The 24,812-nt window shown below is 39.6% G+C and overlaps 1 protein-coding gene across 1 annotated transcript in view; it reads left to right on the top strand.

Moving 5' to 3' along the window:
* The window catches only part of nid2a (nidogen 2a (osteonidogen)), a 50,272-nt gene that overhangs the window by 16,202 nt on the left and 9,258 nt on the right, over positions 1-24,812 (top strand). The window contains exons 11-46 of the mRNA XM_055163163.1: positions 727-860; positions 1,841-1,952; positions 2,858-3,058; positions 3,778-4,005; positions 7,740-7,886; positions 9,073-9,201; positions 10,412-10,534; positions 11,219-11,343; positions 12,144-12,249; positions 12,334-12,467; positions 12,540-12,645; positions 13,422-13,555; positions 14,997-15,102; positions 15,178-15,311; positions 15,383-15,488; positions 16,104-16,237; positions 16,729-16,968; positions 17,044-17,149; positions 17,351-17,484; positions 17,562-17,667; positions 17,867-18,000; positions 18,071-18,176; positions 18,273-18,406; positions 18,478-18,583; positions 18,695-18,828; positions 18,898-19,003; positions 19,188-19,321; positions 19,394-19,633; positions 19,713-19,818; positions 19,938-20,056; positions 20,320-20,425; positions 21,893-22,022; positions 22,440-22,540; positions 22,701-22,873; positions 23,315-23,441; positions 24,243-24,414. Coding sequence (XP_055019138.1) covers positions 727-860; positions 1,841-1,952; positions 2,858-3,058; positions 3,778-4,005; positions 7,740-7,886; positions 9,073-9,201; positions 10,412-10,534; positions 11,219-11,343; positions 12,144-12,249; positions 12,334-12,467; positions 12,540-12,645; positions 13,422-13,555; positions 14,997-15,102; positions 15,178-15,311; positions 15,383-15,488; positions 16,104-16,237; positions 16,729-16,968; positions 17,044-17,149; positions 17,351-17,484; positions 17,562-17,667; positions 17,867-18,000; positions 18,071-18,176; positions 18,273-18,406; positions 18,478-18,583; positions 18,695-18,828; positions 18,898-19,003; positions 19,188-19,321; positions 19,394-19,633; positions 19,713-19,818; positions 19,938-20,056; positions 20,320-20,425; positions 21,893-22,022; positions 22,440-22,540; positions 22,701-22,873; positions 23,315-23,441; positions 24,243-24,414 — 4,873 coding nt within the window. The remainder of the gene's footprint in view (positions 1-726; positions 861-1,840; positions 1,953-2,857; positions 3,059-3,777; positions 4,006-7,739; positions 7,887-9,072; positions 9,202-10,411; positions 10,535-11,218; positions 11,344-12,143; positions 12,250-12,333; positions 12,468-12,539; positions 12,646-13,421; positions 13,556-14,996; positions 15,103-15,177; positions 15,312-15,382; positions 15,489-16,103; positions 16,238-16,728; positions 16,969-17,043; positions 17,150-17,350; positions 17,485-17,561; positions 17,668-17,866; positions 18,001-18,070; positions 18,177-18,272; positions 18,407-18,477; positions 18,584-18,694; positions 18,829-18,897; positions 19,004-19,187; positions 19,322-19,393; positions 19,634-19,712; positions 19,819-19,937; positions 20,057-20,319; positions 20,426-21,892; positions 22,023-22,439; positions 22,541-22,700; positions 22,874-23,314; positions 23,442-24,242; positions 24,415-24,812) is intronic.

The following is a 24,812-nucleotide window of genomic DNA, read 5'->3' as shown; positions in this document are numbered from 1 at the left end:
CATTCATATATACAGTCTGTGTGTATGACCCGCAGACGTGCAGATGTATAATCTCTGAAAAGTTTAACATGAACCAGCTCTAACGCGATAAAAGCACAGAACAGACACACCATTAGTACAATATCCCTCTGTCACAGAAAGAACACTCATATTCCACTGAGTCGTTCCTTTTTAAGTCCGAGAGAAGCTGACCGCGTACCAGGAGCAAGCTGTTTTATGAGCGCTTTGTTTATGCAAGTTAGCCATGCGGTTTTAAATTTCTGTAAAACGTAAACATATATGCGCAAAGCTGCATTAAACACATTATTTCTCAATGTATACTGAAAGAAAGAAAAGCCGACAGGAAATGTATACAGAGCGGTGGTACAGAGGACCAATCACAGCTCTTATCGTCTGCATCGCTTCCCCTGCTGTCTGCGTCGTTTTGACGCGTAGTTAGAAAATTTCGGAGGTGCACGTCGGTCGACGCAGAGGCTCTGCGTAGGGGGTACGCATCGACGCAGACTCTCTGCGTTGTGACGCAGACGATTTGACGCTGGACCGTAAATTGGCCTTAACTTGGCCTGATCAAATCACCTATTTTAGGCACCTGGAATAAGGGTGCTAACATCTTAACTGAGACTGCAATGCAGTCTTTTGCACCCCCGTAGACCTGAGCCTGAAACATACATTCATCAACTTAACCTGTTTATGTATTAAATATGACTTTGTTTCCCATGGCAACAGGTGCCCCCCAGCGTGTGAGTGGAAAGGTGAGCGGTACAATCACGGTCGGCTCCACTCCCGTGCTGCTGGACCATGTTGACCTTCATGCTTATATCGTTGTGGGTGATGGCAGAGCATACACCGCCATAAGCAAGGTATTAGTCCTACTACTATTACTATTACTACTCCTACTACTACTAATACTACTTCTACTATTACTTAATTATTCTTCAATTATTTCTAATTCTCTCTGTTGATACTACTTTTAATACCACTACTCTTTCTATTATTACTACTACTACTGCTAATACTTCTACTACTACTATTATGATTTCTCCTATTGCTTCCAAAAGTTTTTTTCTGTTCATTGATTTTCCTCGTTTTACTACTACTACTACTACTACTTGTTAAGGTTTGGCAAGAGGGACCCCAAAGCAGAGCCAGGACTCAGTCAAGTTTTAAACAGTTTATTTTACAAACGGAAGGCTGGCTAAGGAGGCAGGGAGCTGGCCGGCTTCTCCGGAGGCAACGGCAGACAACCACGGAGACACCTGGGTGAAAACAGGAGCAGGTAAATCCAAGACAAACAACAAGCAAAACGGGTATATATCCAAGAGCCTGATAGAACTCTACCGAACAGGACAGAATTATCTGGCGAAGTGGTGGTGAGAAGACCAGGGCTAAATACAGAGGCTGATGAAGGAATTGATTGCAGGTGTGTCTCATCTGCTCCGGAAGAAGCCAGCCACGCCCCCTGCCACACTCAAGCCCTGCAACAAAAAGGGAGGGGGAGAGAACAAAAACCAAATCCTAACACTACTACTTCTATTAATACATTATTACTTCCACTAGTAATCATTAGTCCTACTATTACTATCACTCTAACTACTAGCATTCTTCTTATTTCTACAAGTTCTGTTCTGTTCATTGAATGTACTTACTACTGCTACTACTACTGTTGTTGTTACTACTATTCTTGTTCTATTCTATTCATTCACTCTGTTACTACAACTTCTACTACTACTCTTACTTCTACTACTACTCTTACTATTATCACTACCATAGTACAAAAATACATTTATTCAAATTATTCAAAAATATTCTGAATTTGTAAAATATTCTCTGTTTGCTATAGGTCCCTGATTCAATAGGATGGGCTCTGATGCCTGCTTCACCCATTGGAGAACTGTTTGGATGGCTTTTTGCTCTTGAACTGCCCAATAGCCAAGCTGGATTCAAAATCACAGGTACAACTTAGATTTTACATGAAAAGTGACCTGGGAACACATTTTAGCACAATACAATGTTAGATTCTATATAACATTTATACCATCAAATTGCTTCAGAGTCAGAATATGTTGCTGCTTACATTGTAGGAAGTGGTATTGTCACGATACAAAAATTTCAAACCCAATTTCAATGTAATTTTCAACATTAAGTCATAGTACTTTGTTTTACATCACCATGTGGCTTTATATCCCTCAGCTGTCCAGGTATAGGGCGTATACTAGTGATCTTATATTTGTTCTCATTTAGTGCAAGATCATTCTAAATCTATTCAGGAAAAGGTTCATTTCTGTCCTGTAAATGTGACTTTTTTTAGTATCTATACCTGCTCAAATCAGTATCTAGTTTCAATTCTAGTTTTAGTCTCTTTTAGTATCTGATTTACAATGCTTCTGACAACCCTAGAAGGAAGTAGTGTTACAACCTTTCTGTGTAAGGATTGTACTTTTTACTGTCATGACCTAAGATAAGACAGGACTGGGATGCCAATGTCAATAACAAAGTTGAACATAGCTTCGGAGCACATCTGTAGTGGACTAAGCAGGGAACTCCTCAATAGTGAATTTGTGTGCATTTGAATGTGTGTATTTGTGGTTTTTGTGTGTCCCTGCGCTCTCCCAGCCAGCTGTATTGTCTCCAGGGATGTGATGTGATATCAGGCTTCCACCTCCCCTCTGCTAATAGGAAACAGCTGGTTTTGTATGTGTACAACTTTGTGTGTCTGCAATGTACAGATGTAGTAGACAGGACAGTTTAACTTGCTTTTGGCCTGCGTTCAAAAACCTGCAAAGAAAATAAACAAAATAGACTGTTTCATATGATTTCACCAGCTCTGGTTTCTGATTGGCTAATTGCTTTATGCCAGGGGCGGAGTTCACCCGTCACGCTGAGGTTGTCTTCTATCCGGGCAATGAGCGCTTGTCAATCATTCAAACGGGGCGGGGCCTTGATGACCAGAATCACATCACCGTGGATACTGTCGTCAATGGCAACGTGCCCTCCATCCCTTCTGGAGCAGAGGTGACCATGGATCCATTCAAGGAGATCTACCAGTACTATCCATCTGGTAAGTTATAAGTGAAAAAGTTCAAATATTACAAAATGCTATGATATCACTTAATGTTTTAGCTATTCTGAGTTTTATTTGTATTGTATTTGGAGTTAGTTTAATACTGGTTTAGTCCTTTAATTTAGTGACTTTAATAAGTTTAGACCATAGACTGTGTCAAGAAGTGGACTAAGGGAGTGTGATGTCCCCCATAGCGTTTGGCTCCAGCCAAATGAAGCTCACAAGGCTCTCAGTTATAGGAGCGAATTTGGAGCCTAGTTCAGTATTAGGAATTTATTTACTGTCAAAATAGCAAAATAAAAATACCAGAATCATGTAGAGCACGTTAATGTGTCCAAGACCAAAATGATGAGGCTCACTGCAGCAGATAGAGGGGCATCAATCTTTAAATGTAAAGTCAATTTGAAACAATCCATGGAACCGGAAGCGCGACCATTAACACTTTAATCATAGCCAATATCTACTGACACTGTACTGTGAAAACCAGATAGCTTCATCAGAGCTATCTGGTTGGTAGCAAAACATTGGCTTAAAAAATCTAAATCCAGTTGTTTTTTGACTTGTTTTTCACTGATAGTGGCTTATTCCTGGATGTCTAAAAATTTGCACCAATTAATGTTATTACATTTTGGTAATATTCCTTGCATTAGCCTCGGTATAGACTTATATATAAAACCAACAATAATGTTTTTGTCTTGTCTTTTGTTTGCCCATAGTGGCCACCTCCACATCTGTGCGTGAGTTCAGTGTTGTTTCGGCGGACAGGGGCTCCGAGTCATTCTCCTTCCAGCTCAAGCAGAACATCACGTTCCGAGACTGTCGACATGACACCCGGCCCACCCTGGAGACGCTGCAGATCACCATGGAGAGAGTCTTCATGATGTATGTGAAGGAGGAGCGCATCCTGAGATACGCCATCACCAACAAGATCAGCGCCGTGGGAGGTGAGCTTTATGTCTACTATTATTCATATTTATTGGATTTGATTATAGATGTAGTATGTAACTTTTCTTGTGATGGTGAAGATGTCATTGTATTGCCTAGAATGTTCCACAGTGTAGCATTAAACTTGCCCATATTCAGTTATGGGTGCTTTTATTGCTTTAAAAAATCTATTGAAAAAAACTTAAATTCTAACTGTGAGTCGGCAGGGAGATAGATAATGATGATAGATAAAGAATGCCATACTGTGGAACCATCCAAGCAAAGCAATAACATTTAGAAACTAAAAAGGGAATATAAGGTAATATAAAGTAAGATGTCCTGTGGAAGAAATAAAATATTATGGTCAGTGGTCAATGGTCACTTTTTTATATTGCACTTTTCTGAGTTCAAGGTACTTAAAGCGCTTTTATGTTGAGAGCGGGATTATGTCTCTCTTTGGGGTCTCACTATGTATGAAACCTACCAACCCTTTTTTTAGCCATCTACAAACATGTTTCAAAGTGCACGTGATAGCATTTAACAAGCGCACGGTCAGCAAATTATTTTAGGAACTATATTTTGGTAATCTATTGTCAGAAATTTATAGAAAAATACATTATTTTTCAAGTCATTCAGCCCTTCCTTTAAGTTCCTTTCTTTAAGATAAAGTTTGCCATAGCTTATACTTCTAAATCACTTTGATGGTGAATAAATAATAATTGCCTTTTTATGACATCTTGACTTTGTTCCAGCAGTTATTTAAACATGCCCAGTGTGAAGTGAACATAAAAACTAAAAAGTGCGCCAACTCTAAAGTGGAGCATGTGTCTTTCATAAGTGTAACAGCTCAGATGAAAACGCTGTGTAAAGATGTAAAAGGCAATACATCTGATATTGCATAATGGCTGTTGAGTAAGTCCTGGACACATGTTGGAAATACGTGGGATGAAATTTAAGTGTTTTAAGCTGGGGTCAGGGATGAGGGAATGATGTCTGGTCTAACTGTGATCCTAGATAGGAACATGGTGTGTGAGTGACAGTTTGAATTAGCCTTGTCTGTTTGTAAGTGTCGTGAGGTTTTCTGCGTTAGACCTCAGCAGCCACCAGACCAGTGAGTAATTGTTTCAATGCAGCAGATAAACCACAGTCAAAAACTGATGCAGAGTTGGTCAGAGCTGCTCTTTAAACACAAATGATTCAAGACATTGACTTTATAAACTTTCACAATCACCACTCCTCCTCATGTCTGGTTAATGTCACCTGTGATACAGATAGTGATACTACAATGACAGTAGATTCTTAGAGAGCCAAGACTTAAGCCAAGACTTAAGAGCAGATTTAGCAGCCAATATTCCAATTGCACATAGTTACTTTTTGTGATTTTGTTTCATGGAGGTGTTTTATTAGAGTATCTTCTTCCTCTTAAAAACTACACCAAGTAAATTGCTCATCAGGCATCCTAATTCTGTTTTTACTATTTTGTGAACGTGATTTCAAAAGAGAAGAACAGTGACCATATCCTGGTATTTTCCTCTGAAAATCGGAGGTAACAAATTGCAGTCAAACGTGTGATGTTTTCCCTCTATCAGCACCATAGTGGTGTCTAACCTCAGAGCTGTGATGAAAAGCAGAAGACTGTGGCAGTGAGAGATGGCAGCAGAAAAGCCTGTGTGAGCGTCACTGAGGCACTGGGCCAAGTTTCTGTCATTTAAACATCAACACGTTGATTAAAAAGGTTATGATGACACATCTTACACATGATGGTGCACACACAGATACAACAGAGCACAGCTGGAAGAGCTTTGAGGGATCAGAGGTTTTGTAAACACAGCTTAAGTGCAGTGTATGTGCCATCGGGACAATGTGAGCGTGTGTTTCTGTTCAGGCCTCTTACACTTTCTGGGAATAATATCCTGGCCAATGACAGATCTTTAACAGAGGGGGGTCTCCGGGCAGAATGGCTGCCCACTGATGTCATGAGAATCAGCTGCAGAACAGCTCTACATATCAAAATGATGGAGTTGTGTTGGAATGTGCCTGGGCTACTACATGTCTTAATATTTTGGAATGAAAACTACATTTCTTAAATTATTTGGACACAATAAAACATGACAAGCTGTTCTGCCTCTAAATCCCTACAGTAGTTTTGTGTTAGCTCCAGAGAAATGCAGTAAAATATTATTACTATGCCTTCCATTTGTGACCTCAAAACCACAAAGTGTTAGCATGAAACTGCAGGCCAGATCCTAGCCTGTTTCCTCTGTAATGTCATATCATTTGAGTCAGTAAAAGTCAGTGATGATGGACCATTAGGCACTCTCAGGTCAGACATTATAAGGACCGGCCTATACCTTGTCCATAATGACACAGCCCGGTGCATGGAGGCCCTTAGTAAAGAGCAGCAGGTGGAAAACTGCACTCACCACTTTGATGCTCCCCCTCCCCCTCCCTCCCTCTCTCTTTAATTACTCCTCAGTCTACTCTCCCATCCATGTGCGGCCAGCCCTCTCATCTGCCTGTCTTCTCAGCCACATTCGGGACGTTGAAAGAGCCTCCTTCGCTTTGATAATGAGCCAAAATTGGTCTCTGGCCCAGGGAGATGGAAGCGAGCTGCGTCTGATTTTGTTTAGGTGTAAGCTTGTGTTGTCTATAGCGTGGGATGTTCTCAACGGTAAAGAAAGACACGTTACTTTAGTCGGTGGTTTGTGGTCCAGACGTCTAACATGTACCCTGAAAATCATAATGTAAATGTGTACAAAATTACGCAGCAATCATTTTTGAGTGTTCCTAGGGGCTTATTGCATTTGTTTTCATTGTACTGACATTTCCTAACCATAGAGTCAGAAGCAGTTAAGCAGTCTGTCCTGGTTTGGTCTTGGTTGATCCCAGTTTAGTTCTGTTTTAGTAGCTTGAGTGAGTTTTTCTCATTTAATTAGGCTGGGACACCTTACATTTTATGGTAAATAAACTTGGTATAAAGATTCCTATTTTTTTTCTTGATACCTTTCTTTTCTAGTGGTATGGTACCTTTCTTTTTTTTCAATACCACAAACATATCTGGTACCCTGTCTTACTTATGAGTTATTATTACCACATCTGGTGGGACTTGTGCATCTTCACAAAGCAAAATTCCTAGAAAGCAATAACAAATATGTAAGCTTGTGTTAAAATTAACTGTTTTTCTTAGTTTTGAAGACATTCTTTTGTAGTGGTATGAGAAAGCACGTACCACATCCTCTCTCTCCATGTTGTCTATAATACTAGTATACTCTCCCATGTATACGTGAGTCTAACCCTGTCCATATGGTGAATATTGGGAACATGGAGGCAGTCACTTCCTCAGAGGAAACCATCCTCCGGGAATTTGTCTGCAGTGATTTTTACATGTGTATTTGGTTAAGCTACCCTCTAATCATTGCATTGTAATCATGGTACTTTTAACATCCAATAACCCTGATCTCTATTAATCTACATTCAGACACTCCAGACACTATTCATTTGCCGCATTTGTGTGTGTTTTGGGCCAAAGTTTCAGTAAGATTTATTGACTCAACTTGGGTCCTTCATGGTTTGCTTTGACTGGATTAAATTATGTAAACCAAGAAGTTACGAGTTTTGGTTCGCTGATAGTTTACATTGCTACAACTTAAAAGCTACACAGTGTCAAAGAGATGAGATGGCGGAAAGTCAAGTTCAACTGTATATATGTCTGTATGACTGCTATAACACACTATCTTGATTTATTTTTGCATAGTGGAGCCGAGTGGACCAGACCAAGTGAACCCATGCTATACTGGGACCCATGACTGCGACACCACTGCCCAGTGTATACCACAGGAGGGCCTGACCTTTGAATGTAAATGTGCCACAGGATACACCGGAGATGGACGCAACTGCTATGGTATGATAAAATACAAGTTATAACATGTATCTGGTATCATGGAGATATTATTGCTTTGTCTGCAATGTTTCCCAATATGGTACTAAACTTTTCTACCTTCTTGGACACCATACCAGACCAAGTTTCAGGTCAGATCTGTGGAAAAACAATGCCAGTCACAGTTAGAAATCCTGTTTTTCTACATATTTTTGAGATATAAAGATAGATACACCTGTAATTGAATAAATTTTGCTAATTGGTTTTAGTTGTAGGATCTGTCAACCCAAAGTGAGGAGCACATTCTACTTTCTGACTGGATAAAGAGTAAAACTTTAACAGATGGACTTTTAGAAGCCAACATTTCGCTATCAATGATGTAGCATCATCACACAGCTGTTAGTTTTACTCTTTGATATATTTTATTCCTGTATGTGTTTCAAAATTTGAAACTGACTTGGTAAACCTGTACAGGAGATATGAAGTAGAAGATGAAATAATATGGACCTTCATCTGTCATTGTGGTAATTTCTCACTGTAAGAGGCTTAGCGATGGTCGTCCTCTGAGTTTAAAGTTTTATGGGCCCCTTGATTATGCACACACACACACAAGCACACACACATGCAGACAGAGTTAGAGACAGTTCAAGGCAGCGTGTCTGTGTTTCATCAGCATATGTCCACTCAGAGCCCAAGGTCAAGTACAGGTTAGGCAGAAGGACTCATCCTCTCTCTCCTCTCTCTCTGTTACCTACATTCTTTTAACTCATAGCCCTCTTCTCTCCTCTCCTCTCTCTTTTTACCACCCTGCCATTCTCAGGTGGACGGTTTTGTTAGCGCAGACACACAGGAGGTTTGAGTAAGTGGTTGCCCTGTCATTAGCCCAACAGACAGCTCTATAAAACCCACAGCCTAGAGTTCCCATAGCTGTTCTGTCATACTTCATGTGTCCTACTTAGCGTGTAAAAACATTGATGTAATTATTCCTTATAAACATTAAAGGACCCATATTGAGCTGTTTTCTGATGTATGAGAGAGACCAGAATTACTCAAACAAAACAAAATTCCAGGTATGTTTTTGAGGAAGTAACAACATTTTAACAAGGCTTAAATTTTGCACAATATAGGACCTTTAAAAACTTCTACTTTTTGTGATTTGTGTCTGTTTGTTCATAAAGTGTAATGTCTTCCCTCTCCTCCGCCTCTTCAGACATAGACGAGTGCGTGGAGAGTGCGAGTTCCTGTGGTGCACATGCTCAGTGCGTGAACCTGCCTGGGAGCCACCGCTGTCAGTGCCAAACTGGATATGAGTTTGGCTTTGATGGACGCACGTGTGTGGGTAAGAACAGCTGTCATTTCAAACAACCTTGTGTAAAGTCATAGTCCGAAATATCAACAGAGATAGTTATAGACTCTCAGTGGTTGAGAATTCATGCCCAATCGCAAAGGTTACCAGTTCAACAACAACCAGTGATTGTTGTTGTGCCCATGTATGAAACTGATGAATGAGTGAGTGGTGGTGATTAGAGGGACCTTAGTCTCAGATTGGTAGCCTCACTTCCAATAGGCTACAGAAGTTGTTTATTTGCTCAACAAAATTAAAACAGGTTGTCTCCCTCAGTTAAATCAAATCAAATACAAGACCAAAAAGCCATAGGTTAAGCTTATCTTATTATGCTTATCTTTTCCCATCACTACATATGGCAATTTAGCATATAATACTTTCAAATAACAAAAATAATATACATTACCACCAAATGTGAATAGCTAAGGAATAATACCAGTATATGGAATAGTAAAGCAACGTTTGCAACTGGAAATGTTCTAAAACGTATGTATTTATATTATATTATTAGTCACTACCTTCAAAATCACAAACTTCTTTGCATCTATCAAGTTCATTCATTCATGTGTTGCAATAACTACTTATATACACTACCAGTTAAAAGTCTGGACACATCATCTCTTTCAGTGTTCTTATTTTTACAACTTTCTACATATATACATACTTTTTGCTTTGTCAAAAAATATTTAGTTATTTAACTTTTTTTTTACTATATAATTCCAAATGTCGTACCTCTTATATTTCGTATCTTAATGTAGAAAGTAGTAAACGTTGAATGAGAGGTTGTGTCCAGAAACAGCATAGCAAGAAATTCAGTCCATGTCCATTTGAATCACAACGACCCCACGTTAACTGTCAGAGGGGGTTAAGGTTTACACAGTTACACAAGAAGTCTAGGAAGCACTGAGCAGATGGAGGATAGGAGAACAGGAGGAAAAAAATAGGTGAAGAGGACTGATGTGAGAATGAATGGGGGAGATTAAACAGAAAAGAACTCAGCGTGAAGACGAATAGAGTAGTGACACCTTGTATTTGTGTGGAATGTGTGTGTCCTGGCTTAACCTATCGCTCTGAACTCAAACTGAACTTTCTCTCAACTTCCTCATCTCATCTACAAAATGTTTACACATCTTTCTCAGTGCAAACAAAGACTTAGAAATGTTTTTACAAGTGTCTGTTATGTTTTTCTGTCTTTCTGTTGTAGATATTGATGAGTGCAGTTCCTCACCGTGTAACCTCAATGCTAGATGCATGAACTCGCTTGGTACCTTCCACTGTCAGTGCCACTCTGGGTATTATGGTGACGGATTCTCATGCAGCCAAGAAGGTGAGTAGATTTTCCATTTTAGTGCTACAATTTAAAGGTGTACTAATGTAACTTTTCAGGTGTTGAGTCCACCACCTACTTGCCTCTATTTTTCCTGACATGTTCTGACAATGCGTAACATTTCTAGTGGACGGTCCCCCACCTGCTTGTCGCCATGGAAATGTTATTGCTTTGTCTAAAATGGTCCACAGTATAGATTAAACCTATCTCTCACAAGGGAGACAAGCAGAGTAGAGCACACTACATTACAATTCACATCTGTGGAGAGTCACCCCATTCACAGAAGGACTTATTTTGAGCAACAGAAACACCCGTAATGATTAAATGCTAGATGGAAAGTCATACTGTGGAATATTCCAGCCAAAGCAATAACATCTTATTAAGAAAGCAGCTGGCAGACCCTACACCAGAAAAGTTGTGTAATGCAACTTGTCAATCTCCATGGACACAAGCAGTGATGCCACAAGGGCAAGATGCAAATCAGGATTTGGGGACAGTAAAAACACCAAATCGAATAAATACAAGATCGGCAAGTTTGGTGGAACATACCAGGCAAAGCACTAACATCTTCATGGAGATAAACAAATAGGTGATGGACCCTTTTTCCCAGAAAAGTTACACAGTGCATCTTGAAACAAAAAAGAGTATATCTATTATTTGCATTACTAACTGTATGTGTAATAGGTCAAACAGGGCGTCCAAAGAGCCACTGTGAGCAGCATAGAGACAACCTACAAAGTGGACTGGACCATGGTGTTGGAGCTTTTATTCCCCAGTGTGAAGCCGATGGACGCTACAGGCCACTACAGGTATATACAAGATCAATGTACGATCTGTTGATACTGTAATGGGAAAATACTGCTGTTGCTACTATTCACAGTTTTGCTACTATGCGCAGTTATTCACAGTTTTCATTGTGTGTTTTATATCCTGTTTTAATGAGAGCTGCTCTCCTCATATTAGGGAGTAACTGTCTTTGCATATTGGGGCAACATGACCCAGCACAGACGCAGATGTTTCCTTTCTTTTGGTAATACTTATTTTAGACACTACTATATATGTTTTGTGAGTCTGACGCTATCTCAGACAGAGTTACAACCCTGCATTGAACAGGCTTGTCCTCCGCCTCTCTTTGCAAAAATATTAAATAAACGTCTATTGTTGCTTCACCAGATGTCTGTTATTTAAAAAGATTATTTTCCATGACAATAATTAACACTGACATCACGCTGGGGGTGTTCTACATGTATCTCTATGTTGCATGCACACATTGCACACATTTGCCAATGCAGACAAAAAGTTTCAAGATAGTCTAACATAAAACAAAATTACAAAATTGATTTAAAGAGCACATTTTCAGGAGGTTGTCATCATCTTTCTTGTTTAACAGCGCAAATCAGCTCACTTGTTGTAGTTCCAACCAAGTCAGTTCTGGTTATGGTGAGATTCTGTTAAAACAAAGCTCAGATTAAAGTCTAACTAGAGTAACAGAGCACCACACCCCTAGGGAATGTTGATGACATCAGCTGCAAAGTATCAATAGTGTAATGTAAAAACACAAATAGATTGTAATTGATTAGAAACTGATTAGAACTGATTTTCATTTCAGTGTCATGGTTCCACTGGTCATTGTTGGTGTGTGGACAACAGTGGACAGGAGAAGCCAGGCACCAGAACTCCACCAGGGACCTCCCCCACCGACTGCAGTAGACCAGGTAGGCTTGAACAATTCATTTTTGTGGATTTTAATTTACTCAGGTTTATCTTTTCACTGCTATTGTGTGTTTTTCCTTGTCTAGATGAGCCAGGTCGCCATAAAACCCAATGCGAGCACCATAGAGACAGTGTTCAGACCACCAGCCCTGAAGGTTACCCTATCACTGGAGTGTTTGTACCACAGTGTGATGCAAATGGGCAGTACATATCTCTACAGGTAAAACACTACTTACTACTACTTTTCCTAATAATAAAATCTGAGTAATGTAATTTAATGTTATCTTTGCAGTGTCATGGATCCACTGGGCATTGTTGGTGTGTGGACGGTACAGGACAGGAGAGACCAGGAACTAGAACGTCTCCAGGCTCACCTCCAGCAGACTGCAGCAAACCAAGTAATCGCCATTTATGTCATATTTAGAGTTAATCGCATTATAACTAGTGATTTAATTGTGCACTGTGCAACCTTTCTGGTGGAGGGCCCTCTAAGCACTTTTCAACATGGAGATGTTAATGCTTTGCTTTGAATGTTCCATGGTATGACTTTAAACATTTCCATCTAGCATTTATTCATTACAAGTGTTTCTATTGCTCACAAATGCAATGAGTCCTTCTGTGAATAGGGGTGACTCTACACAGATCTGGCTTGTAATGTAGCATAGTGTTGTAACCTGCTTGTCTCCCTCATGGCAGGTTAATTTATACTGTGGAATATTTTAGATAAAGCAATAACATTTCCATGGAGACAAGCAAGTGGTTGACCCTCTAGTAGAAATGTTACGTTGTTTGTTTCTGGTAGTATAGTACTTGCTTGTCTCCATGGAGATGGAATTGATTTGACTTGATTGTTGCACAGTGTGGTATTAAACTTATCTACTGTCATGTTGAAAGTAGGCAGTCCCACCAGGTTAAGTTACACATTAGAAAAGTATGTTTTTTTAGGTATTCTTAGCTAAAAACCTGTAAGTGCAAGATATATAAGTTTAATGCCATACTGTGGAACATTCTAGTCAATGTAATAATATTTTCCATGTAGATAAGGAACTTTCCTCTCAGAAATGACATTGTGCTCCTTTTGTAATAAGCAATGAATGACACAGGATGAGAATCATTTATAATTAATTATTATGTACAATTTTTAATATGATCATGTTTTTCTATTTCCCAAAAGTTTTACCAGGTCGTCTTAAGACTCACTGTGAGCACCATAGAGACAGTGTGCAGACCACCAGCCCAGAGGGATACGAGATCCTTGGAGTTTATGTACCTCAATGTGACCTAGAGGGACAGTATGTGCCACAACAGGTAAGAATATTACAATTAAGCATATTTATTTTAGTGCTGTCATGCGATTAAAAAAAATGAGAGATTAATTAATTATGATCTGTAATTAATTAATCTAATTAATCTCATTTTAATCTCACCTAAAAATTGCTGAGAAAAGCCTTCAATTTGAGGTATTTTCATTTAAATTCATTATTACATTATTGTGGCAGATCAAAAGACTGATATAGAACAAAAAAAGTGACTTTATAAAGTCATTTATTGTTTAACAAATCTCTCCAAATTGGCTGTTGAGCCCAAGTCTCCATGAATAATAAACTGTTTGCTGTAAAGTAGCAAAGACGAGGAAATCTGAACATAATAACTTTTGTCTACTTAAAGACAATAAAACGTCCAGTCTTTCCTTAACCATATTAAAAATATTATTGATAGAGAAATGCTTTATATATGAGATCACTGGTTTTAGTCCTTGTTTTAGTCCTGGTTTAGACCTGCTTTAGTCCTACTTTAGTCCTAGTTTAGTCCTGGAATGGATTAATCCTGGTTTTAGTCCTGGTGTTAGTTCTGGTTTAGTCCTGGTTTAGTCCTGGTTTAGTCCTGGTTTTAGTTCTGGTTTTAGTTCTGGTTTAGTCCTGGTTTAGTCCTGGTTTAGACCTGGTTTAGTCCTGGTTTAGTCCTGGACTGAATTAGTCCTGGTTTTAGTCTTGGTGTTAGTTCTGGTTTAGAGGCTCACAGGGGGAAGCGCGGTTTACGCCGCGTACGCGAGAAAACACGATCCACACGTGGCTCACGGGAGCACGTCGGTGTCCGCGCAGTGTCTACGAAAGGAAACGTGGTCCGCGCGTTGTCAGGTTAATGACGATGATGAAGGTGTGTGTTTGTGTTTGTGTGTGTTTGTGTGCGTGTCCCCTCATGTGGCAGGTCACTATAGGACAGTAGTGCAGACATCATGAGCCTATGCAGGTTGTTTTCACCAGTGACATTTAAGTTGTAGGCGATATTATATTTGTTATTTTCTTTTATATTTCACGTCGGGAGAATAATTTCCAAGACACGAATGCGTTTTTACCTGTGCACTGCTGCCTCTGTTCTACTGGCTGGTCCACCTCGTCCATTGTGCGACTGACGCCGTAAACGTCGCCCTTACTGCGCGTGTTTTGTGTGGGTTTCCGACAATGAGTGGAATTGCCGAAATTAAAAAATGTATAAATGTGTTTTTTGTTTGTGCATGTGTGTGTGTTGTTGTCCCAACAACACATAAAAACAGGTTTTATAATAAAGAAACTCACATACAGAAACAGTAAAGTTAGAGATTAAAAATGAGATTAACGCGATTAAAAAACATAACGCGCTAAATATGACTGTAATTAATTAATCGCAATTAACGCGATAATTTGACACCCCTAATTTTATTTATTTATTTTTTTTGTTATTTTATGTCTAATGTTTATTTTAACTTTAGTGTCATGGTTCCACTGGGTATTGCTGGTGTGTGGACAGCACTGGGCAAGAGAAACCAGGGACTCGGACTCCTCCTGGGGCATCACCTCACAACTGTAGCCATCCAGGTAAGTCTTTAATTAATACGTTTTCAACTCAAGCATATCTACAGAATATAATAAGTTAATAATAATATCTTGTAGAAGGACCAGTGCGTCCAAAAACCCATTGTGAGCACCACAGAGACAGTGTCCAGACCACCAGTCCAGAGGGGTACCCCATACTTGGAGCTTTTGTACCTGAATGCGATGCTAATGGGCAGTACACACCTCAACAGGTATGTTAAGTCAAATACCAAAAACATGAATATATGAATTGTTTAATCATCTAATCATGTGTTATTTTTAGTGTCATGGATCTACTGGACATTGCTGGTGTGTGGACAGCTCTGGACAAGAGCGCCCAGGCACTAGGACCCCCCCTGGTACCCCCTCAGTAGACTGTGACCGACCAGGTATATTTCAAAAAATATCAAACGCATTTTTGTTTCTTTAGTGAAATAATACAGATATCAAGTTTAACTGGCCCACAGCTGGGACAGTTTCACTGTTTTTGTAGCTTGCCCCACTACCTTTACCAGCAGGTGCATTATGTCATTGCTTTCCAAGGGCTTTCTAGCTAAACACTGACCCCTGACCCCTTTAATTCCTGAACTGGATGACAACTCAAACAGACAGCACGTTTAACGCCGGTGTGTTTAACCTTGTAAGTGGTGCGCTGCCGGGGTCATTAAGTGATATCCTTGGAATGCCTTTAAAAACATGCGATATGAGCGGGTAGCCCTTTGTGGCATATACGCACAGGTACAGTTTACGCAGAAAAGCTTGACTGAACCTAAGTGCTCTTTATAAGTACCACTGTCACTGGGATAATAAACATTCCCCCAGCCAAAGCCAATGAGATGTTTACTCTAGTACATTTGTGGGCTCCTATTACTTATACTGCTCAAGATGTTTATTTAACAAAAGTCATGCTTTAAAACAACAGGGGTAATGGAATTTAAGAACTGTATTTTCAAGGACTTGATTTATTCAGCAGCGTGACTTTTTTTCTCTGTTTTTTAAAATAGTTGTTCCGGAGCATCCTAAAACTCAATGTGAGCATCACAGAGACAGTATCCAGACCACCAGTCCAGAAGGGTACCCTATCACTGGAGCCTATGTACCCCAATGTGATGCGAATGGAGCTTACCTTCCCCAACAGGTACGCATTTGTCTTTATTAAATTGACTGTTGTGAGCTTTAAGCCATGTTATAATGCTGTTACCTCATCAAAAACATACCCGGAGCTCTGTTTTGTTGCATTCACACAATTTAGAAATCCTTTATTATTAGTCTGTCTGTCTCCAAAGCTCAAAATGCTGTGTTCCATTTGTTTAGTAGAGATTGGCTATTCAAGGGCTGAAATTATCCAAGTGAATCTAGTGAAGGTGTATGGAGTTTAAAAACACAGTGGAGCATTCCCTTATTACCAAATTACATTGCAAGGTGGAGGGTTTTCAGTTTGAGAGAAAAATAAGCAGGAATATATGTTAAACATGTGAATGATACAAAACAAAAACTCCAGGTATGTTTTGATGAGGAAACGACATTATAACATAGATGAGAAAATAGCATTCTTTTTTTTTTTTTGTTGCCTTATCACCCACACCCAATACTTCAACTTCAACTAATGTTTATCTTCGTCTGCTCCAGTGCCATGGTTCTATTGGATATTGCTGGTGTGTGGACAGTTTGGGACAAGAGAGACCAGGCACAAGGACAGGACCTGGGACGTCTTCTGTGGACTGCTCCAAACCAGATGAATCAGCACGTCCCAAAACTCACTGTGAACACCACAGAGACAGCGTCCAGACCACCAGTCCAGAGGGGTACCCCATACTCGGAGCCTATGTACCCCAATGTGACGGTAACGGGCAATACAATCCTCTGCAGGTTAGCTCTGAAAATAACTTTTGATCCTTATGGTTTTAAAATATTAAGAGTTAACATTTTGTTTTGTTTTTGCAGTGTCATGGGTCAACTGGGCATTGCTGGTGCGTGGATAGCACTGGACAGGAGCGACCAGGCACAAGGACCCCTCCAGGTTCACCACCTGTAGATTGTGACAGGCCAGGTATGACTGAAACAGTATTAAAATTATTGGACAATCTGTTCACACTGTTAATATATAACAAAAAATATAATACTGTTTGCAGTTGAGTCAGTTTATAAAGTTAGTTTATAAAAATGCATGTGTCATTATGCTAAGCTTCATTATCTTAACTGTGAAAAAGTAGGCTTTTATTGATATGTGCTATTTTTTTTATCATTCTAGTTGAACCCACTCGCCCCAAAACTCACTGTGAGCACCACAGAGACAGTGCACAGACCACTACACCTGAGGGCCATCCTGCCATAGGAGCCTATGTCCCACAGTGTGACGAGAATGGACAGTACTTATCTCAACAGGTAATAAGAATATGTTAAAATGTTTGTATTTTATTTCTTTTTATCTAGAAATGGCTTAATTTTTTTGTACTTTTCAGTGCCATGGTTCTACAGGACATTGTTGGTGTGTGGACAGCACAGGACAGGAAAGACCAGACACCAGGAGTTCACCTGGATCACCAAGAGTAGACTGTGACCGACCAGGTACAAAAATATTTTCCTGTGTACTTTTGATGTCTTTGTTTAATAGCACAAAATTAGAACTACAAACTTTGAATTGTTTATAGATGATTGTGTCATGATTCTAGTTGAACCAACAATGCATGTGTTATTATGCTAAGCGTCATTATTAACTGTAAAAAAATTGGCTTTTATTGATATGTGCTATTTTTTATTGTTTTAGTTGAACCCACTCACCCCAAAACTCTCTGCGAGCACCACCGAGACAGTGTGCAGACCACTACACCTGAGGGCCATCCTGTGGTAGGAGCCTATGTCCCACAGTGTGATGAAAATGGACAGTACTTGCCTAAACAGGTAACATAAAAATTTTACATTAAAATTCTATGTTAAGAAATTCTCAAATGAATGTTTTTATCTGTTTCAGTGCCATGGGTCTACAGGCCACTGCTGGTGTGTGGACAGCACAGGACAGGAGAAACCTGGAACCAGGAGCTCCCCTGGAACACCACGAGTAAACTGTGAGCAAGCAGGTATAAAAAAGGACTTTGAACACACATTACGTAAAAATAATAAAATGTACTGTAAAATTTTATTTAAATTAATGAATCAATATCATCTGATTTTAGTTGAACCAACTCGTCCTAAAACTCACTGTGAGCACCACAGAGACAGTGTCCAGACCACTTCACCTGAGGGCCATCCTGTGGTAGGAGCCTATGTCCCACAGTGTGACGAGAATGGACAGTACTTATCTCAGCAGGTATCATTATAGCTACATTTCATTTCCATTGGTCTAGAAATTCCCAAAGTAAATATTCTTGCCCTTTTCAGTGTCATGGTTCTACGGGACATTGCTGGTGTGTGGATAGCACAGGACAGGAGCGATCAGGCACCAGGACCTCACCTGGAACACCCCGAGTAGACTGTGACCGACCAGGTAAAAGAAAAGATTTTCACTATACTGCACTTTTGTTTGTTTAAAAATGGCATAAAAATGTAAACTGCAGTGTTATAATACTTTTTGTTTTACCACTTAATATAATTCCAGTTGAACCAACCCGCCCTAAAACTCACTGTGAGCACCACCGAGACAATGTTCAGACCACTTCACCTGAGGGCCATCCTGTGGTAGGAGCCTATGTCCCCCAATGTGACGAGAATGGACAGTACTTATCTCAACAGGTAACATGAGAGTTTATAATAAATTGTTTATGTCAAGTAATTCTCAACTAACATTTTTGTCCCTTTCAGTGCCATGGGTCCACAGGACATTGTTGGTGTGTGGACAGCACTGGACAGGAGAGACCGGGCACCAGGAGCTCACCTGGATCACCACGAGTAGACTGTGATCGGCCAGGTAAACTTTGGATATATATAACTTACGTAAAAATATAACAAAACATATTGTTTACAAAGTTGTATGTTTTATTTATTCAATGCATTCATGTTATATAATGCTAGTTGAACCAAATAATAAATAAATAATTAACTGTACTGTAAAGTTTTATATAAATTAATGAATCAATATCATATGGTTTTAGTTGAACCAACTCGCCCTAAAACTCACTGTGAGCACCACAGAGACAGTGTCCAGACCACTACACCTGAGGGCCAGCCTCTGGTAGGAGCCTATATCCCCCAATGTGACGAGAATGGACAGTACTTATCTCAACAGGTACAAAAAAAACAACAAAATTATGTAAGATTTATCCAAACAATTCTAATAAACCATTCCCAATTATATCAGTGCCATGGTTCTACGGGGCATTGCTGGTGCGTGGACAGTACAGGACAGGAGCGATCAGGCACCAGGAGCTCACCTGGATCACCACGAGTAGACTGCTCCAAACCAGATCAACCTCAACGTCCAAAAACCTACTGTGAGCACCATAGAGACAGTGTCCAGACCACCAGCCCAGAGGGGTACCCCATACTCAAAGCTTATGTACCCCAATGCGATGAAGAGGGACAGTACATACCCCAACAAGTAAGATTAGAAAGTAAAATGTTACTGTAAAATGTGTTAGTTGCCATAGTTATAATGTATATTTTGCCTTGTGTTACAGTGCGATGGCTCCACTGGGCATTGCTGGTGTGTGGACAGTACAGGACAAGAAAAAGCTGGATCTAGGACAGGGCCTGGTGTAACCCCTAAAGACTGTAGCAAACCTGGTAAGACTTTTACAAAACTCCACGTCCTAAAAAACCCTCTTAGTTCAAATATACAAGTTTGTTTGACTTGCTCTAATTAAAACATGCTGTAATTGAAACAACGCGTGTGTTCTCCCCAGTTGAACAAACTCACTGTGAATATCACAGAGACAGTGTCCAGTCCAACTCAGGGGGACGACCTATGATAGGGGCCTATGTTCCACAATGTGATGCCGATGGACAGTACCTCCCCAAACAGGTATGAATGTTCATTGTGTATCTATTTATTATTGATACTTTGCAGCTGATTTCATTAACATTATCTGGGGGTGTGATGCTAACTGCAGGTATTGCTTTGTCCAGATTATTCAAGTTAGACTTGTGCATTGTGTCACCATGTTAATTGCTTAACATTCATTCACATAGAAGGAGATATTGAAACCCCCCAGTATGATGTCTCTGGAAAGTATCAATAATAATGTATAGCTATATGGTTATAATTTGTTGTTTATTTTATTTTAGTGCCATGGCTCCTCTGGACATTGCTGGTGTGTGGACATCAATGGACGAGAGAGGGCAGGGACCAGAACTCCACCGGGCAGTCCTCCCATAGACTGCAATAGACCAGGTACTAAATCATTCTTATAAGACAATTTATTACTATTATATGCCTTATAAACACTCATGAGGTTAAAATGAAAAGTCAAGGAAAGTTTACATATGATTTTAGAAAATACAGTTTGAAAGAGTTGTGCATTGTTGAAGAAATACTCCCTAATCCCTATTTTTTTTGACTTTTTTGCAATCATATTTGTAATGATATTTAGTTATGCTAACGATCCTAATTTTTCACACTCTTGAATTAATGGTGGAAACCTATATAATGTATACATTTCAGTTTTTGCATGGTTTAGTGTACAATTAACACCGAAAATTCAGAATATTCTATTAAGGAAAAACATGTACAAAACATGAAATTAACAGGATTAAATTTAAGGTTTACTCAACTATATTCATGACTTTGAAGAGCTTTTCCCACCCTGGCTTTAAGACCCATTTGCCCTCTCGCTACTCTCTAAACCTACCTATAAATCGTGTTTATGATGGCCCCAAACATCTGAAGAGGTCATTTCGTAGCCTGGCAACCCCCTCCAATACAAAGCACAAGCATTTCTGCACAGCTGAGCAGCTACACAGTGTTACGCCCACCTCACACATGCCAGGCAGACATAAACAGGACATGCACACTGCACTGTTAATCCTGTACTGTCCACCTACAAGAGCTTTGATTAGATTTTAGGGCTAGTTTCATTTCATTCAAGTCTGCAGTTTCAGTCCTTAATCTTACTTGCTTACTCCAACCGCACACTTCTGTTCCACTCCACGATTACTTAAACCCACAGTGTCTTTGATGAGTGCTGCATGTAAACTTTATGAGGAAATGTACAAATGCTCTGCTTATTTGAAATGTAAACTGGAAATGGCAGGTTTCCCTTTATAAAGTTGGAATAGTACGCGGTGTCACTGTGTCATTTCATCAAAACGTTCCGGATATAAAATTCCCATTTATTTATTCCATAGACTTTCAACTAATGTATTAATTAAAGGGCCCATATTATGTGACTTTGGGGTGATTAAAGGGCCCATATTATATGATTTTCTGATCCATGTTGTTTTTATAATCACAAACATACCCGGAGTTGTGTTTTGTTTCATTCACACGTTTAACACTCAAATCCTACATTTTTAGTTTTTCTCTCAAACTGGAAACACTCTGTTCCACCTTGTGATGTCATGTGGTAATAAACGAAGTGCTCCTCTGTGTCTTTAAACTCCATATTTGAATCATATGAATAATTTACAGCCCAGGAATTGCCAAGATAAATGGTAGCTGTTAACTTGTAAATTGCCATTTCATGACATCACAAGGTGGAACAGACTCAAAAAACAAGAAAAGATTAATCATGGCAAATTAATCATTGTCATTTTGCCTGGCCTCATCTGACTCGTATGCTGCTGCAGTGTCATTTGAAACCTTGCAGTAAATGTTTATATAAGTGTCGTAAGTAAATTGTCTGATAAATTTGCCTTCCAGTGCCAGTCGCCCCCACTCAGCGCCCCGAGAGTGTGTGCGAGCGCTGGAGAGCCAGTTTGATTGAACATTATGGAGGAAAACCAGAGCCACAACAATATTTACCTCAATGTGAACCAGACGGACAGTTCAGGTACACACAAGACCATATTACACAGCATATTGCATTTTACAATACATTGAAGGTGCACTGTGCAACTTTTCTGTCTCCATGGAGATGTTAATGCTTTGTCTAGAGTGTTTCATGGTATGACTTTGAACATTTCCATCAGGATTTATTCATTACAGGTGTTTGTATTGCTCAAAAATACAAAAAATTTTATTAAGAGCAACTCTACACAGATCTGACTTGTAATGTAGCATATTGCTGTAACCTGCTTGTCTCCCTTGTGATAGGTAGGTTTAATACTGTGGAACATTCTAGATAAAGCAATTTTCCATGGAAATCAGGCGGCAGACGCTTCACTAGAAATGTTACGCAGTGCACCTTTAAGTTTGTTTTACATACTAGTATATTTACATTAGATTCTCATACCTCTCTGTCTCGTAGCCCTGTGCAGTGTTATGGGGAGACCACTTACTGTTGGTGTGTGGACCAAGATGGACGAGAAGTTCCTGGCACCAGATCTCATGATGTTGTTAAACCAGCATGTAGGTATCTTTAAGTCTAAAACATTGTGTCTCAAAATGTGTTAAATGAGTGTCTCCCTCCATCCCTTATATTTCCTAATATTTAAATGTATAGTATTTTTGTGAATTTTGCACTTTTTGGCTGGTTATTTACTTATAATTTAAATTTTTCTTATCCCAGGCCTTCCCTCTGTGGCTCCGCCCACTGTGCGCCCCATACCCCGCCCAAATGTCACCCCCCCACCGGATGCTGAGGTCACGCTGCTGTATGCTCAGGGACAGAAAATCGGAGCACTGCCTTTGGATGGGACCAAACTGGACACTAACCGCTCCAAAACACTACTGACTTTACACGTATGATTCAAGTTTTACTCTAACCATTTTATATTATTGCACTGACTTGTATATTAAAGTTGCACTATGTAACTTTTTGGTTGGGGGTCCGTCACCTGCTGGTTTCTATGGATATGTCATTGCTCAGTCTGGAATGTTCCTCAGTGGGACATTAAACAGCTCTAGCTTACATTTACTCAATTGCAGATGGTTTTATAGCTCAAAAATAGTTATAAAAACAGGCATTCTGACTGTGAGCGATGTGTGTGCCTCTCCACAGATCTGACCTGTAACTTAGTCTGGTTTGGTTTCCATGAAGATAGAAAGATGTAATACTATACTGTGAAAGATTCCAGACAAAGCAATAACATCTCCATGGAGAAAAGCATCTGACAGACCCTCCATCAGAAAAGTTACACAATGCACCTTTAAAATGTATGTATGATTGTTTGTGTGTTGTAGGGCTCTATAGTTGTCGGTATTGCCTATGACTGCAAAGAAAACCAGGTTTATTGGACTGATCTGTCTGCACGGACCATCAACAGAGCCATGCTTCCTGGAGCTGAGCCAGAGATCCTCATTGGCTCAAGTAAGAACTTTTCTTTACTATGCTTATATTTTTTTCTTAATTGTAGACTTGAATTCACAAAAAAATTATTAACACTATTAATAAATTTTCATGCATATCATTTACAGTATTGTTCAATCAAATGCATATCATTTACAGTATTGTTCAATCAAATGTCTGTTTATGTAAGATAATAATGATAATTATAATTTATTCAGAACAGGGCAGTAAACAGAGGGGGACAAATGGGTTAGTTGTCCCAGGCGCCCAGAGTTTAAGGGGCCCAGAATTGGACCCTCTTCCTATGGAAGGGGGGGCTTGTGAGTTTTTTTACTCCGGGGCCCCAGACTTCTGTCGACAGGCCTGATGCAGAATGTTTTTAGATGATTATTTATTATTGCATCATTTTCTTATCATTACTATAGCAACTTATATTAAGTATTGGTTATAAATTCATGGATGATTTTTCTAAAGACGCACTATGTAACTTTTCTTGTCTCCATGGAGGTGTTATTGCTTTTTCTTGGATTTTTCCACAGTATGGTATCTTCCATCTATTAGGTTGGTGCTTTTATTGCTCAAAATGCCTTGGAAAATCATGCCTACTCGTCTTCACAGAGATAGACAGGTTAAATGCCATACAGTGGGACATTCTAGACAAAGCAATACTGTTTCCATGTAGGCAAGTCAGTTGCAGACCCTCCACCAAAAACATTACACAGTGCACCTTTGACCCTATAAACAATTTAAACTACTATTTATCTCTATATAGACAATAACAATGCAATTTATCTAATGTATTTTTTTGTTTTTGTGTGTCAGATCTGGTCAGTCCAGAGGGTCTGGCTGTGGATTCTCAACGCAGGAGGATGTTCTGGGTTGACTCGTCTCCAGATCTGATCGAGACCTCCAACCTGGATGGTACCGGACGAAGGACCCTTTTCGACACAAATCTGGTCAACCCCAGAGCCATTATAGTGGTCCCCTCCAGCGGGTAAAAACCTCTCTCTACATCTGGCCTGCCTTTACCGCACAATTTCCCTTGTTTACATTTGAGTAACACGTTTTTCCCAGCAATTTCTTGGCAGTGAAATATACAAAACCAAATTTCGTCCAATTATGTGTAAATGATTTAAGGATTTCAGCCAGGGAGGAAAGGCATGCCTTACTGTACACTTACTCACAAGATCACATCTGTTCCACCCTCTTTGCTGGCAATTTACAACCTGTATAAGAACATGCTAAAGCCATTTCTTAGATTTTTGTTGAGTCTGGTGTCTGGACTGTTCCATCTAAATATGACCATGTCAAGACAAATCATTATAAAATGTGAAAAATATGTGTTTGAGGATCAGAATATCCATCTGTTGACATATGTTTACAACTTACTCA

Source organism: Boleophthalmus pectinirostris, unplaced genomic scaffold (assembly GCF_026225935.1).
Source record: "Boleophthalmus pectinirostris isolate CB_2022bp ecotype Guang Dong unplaced genomic scaffold, ASM2622593v1 HiC_scaffold_11, whole genome shotgun sequence".
Lineage (NCBI taxonomy): Eukaryota > Metazoa > Chordata > Actinopteri > Gobiiformes > Gobiidae > Boleophthalmus > Boleophthalmus pectinirostris.
Note: the sequence above shows the minus strand (reverse complement) of the source record. Positions and strands in the feature narration are given on the sequence as shown.